The following is an 8,367-nucleotide window of genomic DNA, read 5'->3' as shown; positions in this document are numbered from 1 at the left end:
GTTCAGTGAGGGACTTAGACTCGTTTCCAAGGGAGTTTGAGTCACAGGATGCCAAACCTGGACTGGTTTCCTGTAATACAGAGGTTCCCAAACTATGGTAGATGTACTGCTTATGGTACACAAGCCACCTCAGTGTGGTGCTCCAACACCTCCCAGACATTGCCGCAAGGTATACGAGGGTAAGCAGATGTTGCTTATGCTGCTGCCACTGGCAATGGTAGCACCCAAACAAAAATATTTGGAAACTTCTGCTTTAGTAAGTTGCTGGGCTCACACTAACTCTGTCCCTGAACTCCTCAGAAGAGTAAGAACAGTTTACCACAGCACAGCAGTGAAAGACCTGAGTATAGCCCTCGCTGTGAGGCTGGGATGGTTTCCTGACCTCATCAGTGGTGCCGCTGTAGGTACAGAGTGTGTGACCCTGCCATAGAAGAAGGTCCCTCACGGCGCTGTCACCCTGGGTCCCTCGCGGCGCTGTCACCCCTGAGCATCCACTCCAGAGTGGTAGGATGGGCAATTGGTGCTGGCACAGGTGCCTCCTCAGCAACAGGCTTGAGCTTTGCGGCAGATCTTGGAAGAAGGGAGGTCAGGAATGAGATCTTTCCTCCCAGCTGAGTGCCCTAACCACAGAGCCACAGATTTAGGCTTTCTTTTATATTCCTTTTTGCCTTCTGGTCCCCATGAATCTCATTTTCCTGCAAAAGCGGGTGCCCTCCCATGCAGCAGAGGGGTAACTCCTCCCAGCTTGCTGAGCCTGGTTTATAACCTTGTATTTAAAGGGATAATTTTGTACTTTGCATTTCCTCAGACCAAGGAAAGGCAGAAGCCCAGGCCACCCACTTGCCAGATGAGACAGGGCAGCCTCTGGCAGGTGCTGTTAGTGGACGGCTGTTGTGCACTGGGCCGGACCCAGTGGTTTAGCGGATGCTGGATGTCCTGCCAGAACAGACCCGTCTCAAATACAGGCAGTTAGATATTGCTTTATTTTCTTTTTAAAACGCAGTGGATCCTGAGGTAAATAAGAGCAAGAAACCTGTAACACATTAGTCAAGCGAATTACCTTGCAGTTACTGAGAGGGAAAGCAGACAGCAATATAAATCCATACCACCTGAATACCTCTGAAAGCACAACTCCGTGTGCATTTTTTCCAGCAGCAAAACCATCCTGAGATGTCCTCTGCCCTACTGCTCATTCCTACCCCACCATCAAAGAGCCATCAGCTTCTCAGGTATGTTAAGGTTTGCCTGCCCAAAATCATTTCATGACCCATTTCATTCTGTAAGTAACCAGCCCACCCCATCGCTTAAGTCATCCCACAGTTAGACAGCCCATGCCTAAACCAGATGTCCCCTGTTGCCTTTCAGGCCCTTTTTCCTTTCTTCCTCACCAGCACAGTCACAAGGGCTAGATTAGCTCTGTCCACCCTGGAACAATATTTAACAGCTGTGAAGGCACCCACCACCCCCTTCCTCAGCCGCCATTTCCTTACCCTAAGCAAATACCATTGCTTAGGAGATGGAGACTGGTCAGCACCTTCCCTGTATCAGTGAGCACCAACTGCAGCCTACAGCATCTCCTCGTGCCTTCCCTGAGAATGCCTAGTGACACAAGACACTGCTACAACACATCCAGACTGATGACGTTTAGTCTGCCCCTCCACTGTCTTTTTTACCTTCAAGGTGGCCAGACTACACAGCAGCTGACGTTAAGAAGCAGTTACATTGAATAATCCTGACAGTCACATCACGACAGTGTTGCTATGACACCTTCCAGCTTCACATACTGATAATGCTCAGTGCAGCTCTGATACTGTACATCAGCTGAAACAGGAAATATTTTACATCCAATTGGACAAAGCTGTAGGTTTTTTGCAGAATTATGACTTTGATGGTGGCTGTAGCATGCTCCTTGGAGCCCATCGGGCTTCAAAACCACAATCCAGTATCAGCCGTCCTGGGGTATCATCAGCCACTAGATACCATGACTAGCACCAGCATTTATTCACAATGCTCTGACACCACCATTACAAATGTTTCTAAAAAGCAAAGATGCAGAAATAAAAGAAAAACTATTTACACTAGGATTAAATCAGGATAGCTCTTTTCCTTGTCAAGTTGACTTGTCAATTTCTGGCAAAGCTACATCCCAAACCCCTCTTAGCCACTACCGTCTCCTGATGACTGTAATAGCTTTCACAGCCACTCTCCCTTCCAAAATCCTCCCTAGGTCAAACCAGCGGTCAACTGCTTGAAGCCTATACTGTTCCATCTTTACCCAGGAGCTAGGCTAGCCCTGCCTTTTAACTGAAACTGGCATTGCTTCACTTTCTGAAGATGTTAACATCTGTTGTTTGCATTCAGGAGACAGTACCATTTCTAAAAAAATTTAAGAACATCTTGACCATCTTTCTTCCTACCTTCCCCCTCCAATAATGAATGTAACTTCAACAATCCAGTTGGAGGAGAAGTTATCTTCAACTCAAAGAACAAAGACTGAAGCAACCCCCTCCCCACCCCACAAAAAAAGTGTAAAGTGCTCTATATCTGCACCAGTGTTTAACTAGCCAGTAGCATTTGGTACAGAAAGGGTCATGAACAGCATACTTCTGATGTTTTTATTGGTCACAGGCAATGGTACAAAGCAGTTACACTGAATAATGCTGTCACAGTCATATCATAACGTGAGGTTGCTACAAAACATTTAAATTTCACCAGTGAAACTACTTTAGGAGAAAAAAAATCATGCTTGTAACAGAAGATCAAGAAAATACATTTGGCTAAAAGAAAAAATGGTCCCAGGATTTCCACCCGCTCAAACTGAAGTTAATGGAAAAGCTTCCACTGACTTCAGCAGGCTTTGAATCCAGCCTCCAATATCCCCTGACCAAACTGTAAGGTAAAATGCCTCTCTGCTCAGTCACAGGCTATACATTCTTCTAACATACTTGTGCGTGATGTATTTTCTTCTTTTTAAATGAGAGGAACATAAATGTGTAAATGACTATGCCAAACTTTATACATAACAGCCAATTTTGGCTCATCAGCTTTAGAGAGAGTGGGAGAATTACGAAGGTGATAGCATGTATACTGGAAAAGGAGGGAGTTCCTACACTCCTGAGTGCCTGTAGCAGCTGCCTGTGTAGCCTGAAAGCTTCCAAGAAAGCTCATTACATGCCGCTTCAGAATTTGCATCTGGCAGTGTCTGCATTCAAGATGGGTAACGGATGTGAGCTGGAATTTGGATGATGTAGCACTAAGAACAGCTACAAATGCAGCTAGGATCCGGTCGTTTGCTGCCAACGGACAACTGAATGGCCTGTGGGCATTTACTGTAGCGATGAGATGTGCCATTAGAGAAGATCATCTTACCATTCTAAGGCAACAATCTTAGTGCAAAATTACCTTTTCTTGACAAAAATGGGATTTTTAAAGCCACAGCTGACAAAACCATGCACCAAATTGAGAAAGACATCTTTGCTTCAAGAAAGCAAAATCTTCTCATGAAATCTAAGTTTAATTTGAAGAAAGATAATTATTTCTGGGAGCTCAGAGATCTTCCTGAATGAATTTCTTCTGATTTGCAGGTGACTTGATGCATCCTATACCTGCTCATTCTGAGAATGCATATAAAACATGCAAAGTGTACATCAAATTCTCCTTCAGTGTTGGAGACACCAGAGGGCAGCAAGACACCAAGGCTTCCCAGCTAACAGAACTCCTTTAGCCAGGTGTCTTTTCTGTGTTGGGGAAGTTTCAGTTACCAGTCTTACTAACCTCAGTATAGCTTCTTGCACCATAACGCTGCATTATGAGACCCAAAGCTCAGAATGTAATTCATGCTTCAAGGAAAACTGGAGTAAGAGGTGCTGCTGTTTATATTTCGATGGTCACCAAGAATGTAGTTATTTCCCAGAACTGCATTTGCTAATTATCTGTATTTTTAAAGTAGAATATTGATCATAACCCATGCTTATAAACTTCTCCCTCTCCAGTGCATAAAAAAGATAACATTTTTGTTCGTGTCTCAGACTATGATGATCAAATGCTGTTAAGCATTTAATAATGGACATGGCTCTACCACACTCAAGTGGGAATGACAGGAGCTGCCATCCTGTGTTACGTACATAGTCCATCAGGAGTCCCTGAGATACAAATATGGCACCCACTCTCCTCCCTACTGGCATTTTGGTCAAGAGTTCTCAATAAGTGTTCCAGCTTATTTTAAAAAAATGTTTTCATTAAAAACAGTCTATTTACAAATCAGTTGTGAAATGCATAACAACATTCCATAGGAAAAATCAGACCGTTTCAAAAGTTGGTAAGTATGTTTTTAACTGTAAAATCTCAGATACTGGCTGTTTTCTGTCCTGATAGAAGCTGAGTCCAGTAAGTAATTCTACATCTCTGATCCGAGCTGTATGAAACTTCATTCTCTCTTCAACCCACACGGACTCAGATTTGCCATCCTATTGGGACAGAGGAGAAAAAAAAAAAGATTTGTAAAACATCTTTTTCTGACATACATTTAATCAATTAGCAAAAGACATTTTGGTGCTTTATAAAGACAGAAAGCAGTAACTGTTGGCAAACATCAAACAGAGAGCACTGGATTATAAATAGTTACAAGCTTGCGTGAATTCAGTACTTGCTGTTACTTCCTCAAGTATACAGAACTTGTAGCTGCACCAGTGGAAGTTGGTGGTAATGGGGAATGGCAGGTGAGGTTCAGCATCTATCCACCATCTCTGATAAAACTATTTCTGAGAGCTGTGCCTGCCTTGGGTAGTGACTTGTGTAATTCTTCGCTGTAGGATAGGTCTACACACTTTCCACACTTTGTTCTGGTTTGTATGGAGTGTAGCTACGTGCATTCCCATCACAATGCCAAGGTACCTGAACTAGAAGCAACCAATGCTCTTCAGGAACATCTGTCTCTTCTCCTTTTGGGTATGCATTTGGCCTAGCACTGACCTTTTTTTGTGGATGACTCTTCTTCTAGAAGCTCTTCATCCTTCTCAGCTGTTGACTGGATATTTGTGCTACAGAGGTCTATGTATGTATCACATTGATGGCCTCAGCATACTCTGACTCTACCCCACTAGCTATAAGTTTTGCTCTTTAACAGAGAACTTCTGTTTTTCACATTTGAGCATATATGTAGACTTCGACATAATTCTGTTTACAAAAATATTGCCTTCTCTCTCTCAAGATGATCATGATAGACTGTACTGTTTTTACAGTCTTTGCAGTCTTTAACTAGTTAATCGCCGATATCCAAGCAAAACAAGCTCAAGCCTGACTTCAGCTGTTTATGGGGACTGAAGAGAGTACTTACCGCACAGCTTTCACTGTTGTCTTCTCTGTGAGGTACGATGAAAGACAAGGCATCTAGAGACCCTTCACACTCCAGAGGAGTTTCGGAAGTATTTTTACAACTAGTCAGCACAATGAAGAAGTGAGTTGGAACTGGAACTTCTGAATTACTGGGGTGTCTGAAACACAAAAGATCTTTCTGTAAATCCACCAAATCATACTTGCACAAAGAACAAATGACAGCAATCAGCTATATTCTGGCATATCAATTTTAACAATCCACCTATTTAGCCCGAAGAAAGCTTAGGCCTGGAAGGAAAATTCCAGATTACTATTTTGCAAATCGAGTTTCGTTTGTAGGCTGATCTAAGTAACAAGTTTGATGAGGTATAACAACAAACTGATTTATCATAAAAATGTGTAAGAACCCAGAGGAGACGGAGAGTTCAGCCTGAGCCCAGAAAACTGTCTGCCTGCTGGCTTGAACCAATTTTGTTAACTAGCGTATTTGTACTCACAACTTTGTAGTGGAACACTGCCAGCTCAGGAAGCGTCAACCATGACACCAGGGATAAGCCCCTGCCTTGTCCACTCCCACAGGCAATGTCATAAGATTTCAGGCTAGCAGACATTCTTTCACATGCAGCAGCTTCTCTTACACTTCACCTTCAGGTTTTAGGATGACACATTTTGAGGGTGCATTTTCTTTGTGCTTGTTGCTTATTTCTTAGCTTCACACTTCTGTATCTGCTTAGGGTCATTTGACTGTCTCTCTGAACTGATATAATCTGCCAAGGGCCCATCTCCACAAGATGCTTTCCTTGATAACAAGAATCATAACTACTTTTTGACCACTAATGGAGAAACAAAGGATTAGAAAGTGAAAGGTTCCCACCTTTTCACCTTTTCTGGGGTATCATAGAGCCCATCAGAGTCGTAATCAAACACAGGACCACTGACTACATTGACACCGTTCCTGGCTGCAGCATATTCAGGTAGCAGGTGTTGATGGAAGTAGTTCCATAACACTGAAACACAGTAATGGAAATGGGAAACATGATCTCCAAGGTAGAAGCTGTTAATACAACTCTGCAGAGTTTTCAGTGGAGTATAAACAGACATGATAAGCTTGGAAAATAATAAGTTATACAGGTGTTTACAGTTTTTAAAGGTTGCATCTAACTGAGCAGCAGCATGCACTGCAGTATCTCCTGGCACTGTGGTTTCACAGTCACCCTAATCAAAAACCTGACTGAGGCATAGTGATGCTGCTCCCTTGTGGCCTTACATTTCTTTCCTTGGAAACCAAATCACGGAGAGGCTAGAGGAGGGAAGGTGAGAGAAGACCATGCCTGCCTGTGTCTTGCCCCACTATCTGGTTGGCCTGGCTAGCTTGGACACCCACACCTGTGAGCTGGGAAGTACCTTACTGATATGATATTTTTAATTACAGTTAGGAGTTGACCACTATTCCATTACAAAACAGGACATCTCTTGTCCAGAGGAAGTGCCATAGTTATCCTTCTTTTTCACCAGAAGTATGCTTAATCTCTCTCAGCCAACTATCTCATGTTCCCTCTCACCCAGGAAAGCCCAGGTCTTCATATCTTTTCTACTAGAGATACTATTATTTTCCTGTTTCCTTAGTGACTTGAGACCCTAGATTCCTGCCTGGAAACTCATCTGAGTTTAGAAGACATTCCTAAACTGGAAATGAATTTAACTCACATAATTATATATGGTATCTGGGTTCTCTAGAAGATATTCAGTGTAAAACCCTGTTTAGGTAGGTAAGAAAATGCAAAAAAAAAGTCAGACATTAAATGGAGACACTTACGCTATGATCCCATGTAAGGAGCCAGTTGATTAGGAATCAAGCTCACAATGGTGGGCCTTTTTCACAAGAGTCATAATCCTACTTCAAGGAATTTTTCATTGAAGTAAGAAGCCCACAGTCGGGGGAGGTCTTATTTTACAGAGGCAGTGATTATTTGCATGGTTTGGAAGCAAGCAACAAATCAGCAGTCTTTCTTATATTCAACTGTGCACACAAAATATGCATACAAATAAAATACCTTTAAATGCAGGATACATTGGCACGATGTTGCTGGTAAGCAAGGCATCATAGTGAGGTTTCTTTGCACCTATCATAAAATCTAAAACACAAAAGCAATTCGTTACTTGGATTTGTTACTTTAAACTTGCATTTTCATGCTTTTAAAGATTGGTGTAATAACGTTACGGTGGAGCCGACCTAACTTCACTTTCCAAAGCTGATGTGGGTCTAAGCGCTAACTTCAGTACATGCTGGATCCCATCCAAAATAAATAATCTTATAAGCAGCAGCAGCAATTGCACTTGTCAGATACACAGCAGACAAGTTTTCATGAGACTTCAAAATTCTGTTCTGATATTTTTAATTGTGGGGAAGGGAATAAAATTCACTTCATGAGTGTCAGACCAACTTGTTCTGACTGCAGAATCTAGGCATAAAAATAGGAGCTCTATTGGAACTTTGCAATTACACTTGATGTGGATGTTTAAATAACCTACTACTCGGTACTTTATGCAGCAAGGTCAATGTAAAATGCTTTCAATCAGGTCAGCAACAGTTCACAAACAGTTTACCACTTGTAAACAGCTAAGTATTATGTAATATGTTTGAGAATCAGAGCTACGTTCTTCAGACCAGTGCTGAATTGCTTTACTAAAGACCACATATGGCACATGAGTCTATTGCAAATAGAAAATAAACTTATCAAGGCAGTTTTTTACTTAATGAAACATCCCCGAATTTTACTTTGGATAGTTCCAACTAACACCTGTCATACAAAGTGAATTTGCAATTTACTAGTTTGCCAGACTTGATTCAAGGTTTACATGTTCCTTCCAGTTTCTTCTATGAGATGCCAGTTTAGAAACCTGACAAGTTCCAAAGTTTTCGGGAAGTACTAAATGACCTTGGACAACCCACCAACTGCTGCCAATCATAGAAACGTAGAATGGTTTGGGTTGGAAGGGACCTTAAAGATCATCTAGTTCCAACCCACCCTG

At 42.2% G+C, this 8,367-nt stretch overlaps 1 protein-coding gene across 1 annotated transcript in view; it reads right to left on the bottom strand.

The window, feature by feature from the left end:
* Nucleotides 1-2,603: 2,603 nt before the first annotated feature.
* The window catches only part of ENPP1 (ectonucleotide pyrophosphatase/phosphodiesterase 1), a 44,799-nt gene continuing 39,035 nt past the window's right edge, over nt 2,604-8,367 (bottom strand). Inside the window, 4 exon segments of the mRNA XM_009319052.1 lie at nt 2,604-4,466; nt 5,336-5,492; nt 6,209-6,341; nt 7,389-7,469. Of these exon segments, the coding sequence (XP_009317327.1) occupies nt 4,299-4,466; nt 5,336-5,492; nt 6,209-6,341; nt 7,389-7,469 (539 nt within the window). The 3' untranslated portion in view covers nt 2,604-4,298.

This window comes from Pygoscelis adeliae, unplaced genomic scaffold (assembly GCF_000699105.1).
Source record: "Pygoscelis adeliae isolate BGI_AS28 unplaced genomic scaffold, ASM69910v1 Scaffold172, whole genome shotgun sequence".
NCBI lineage: Eukaryota > Metazoa > Chordata > Aves > Sphenisciformes > Spheniscidae > Pygoscelis > Pygoscelis adeliae.
Note: the sequence above shows the minus strand (reverse complement) of the source record. Positions and strands in the feature narration are given on the sequence as shown.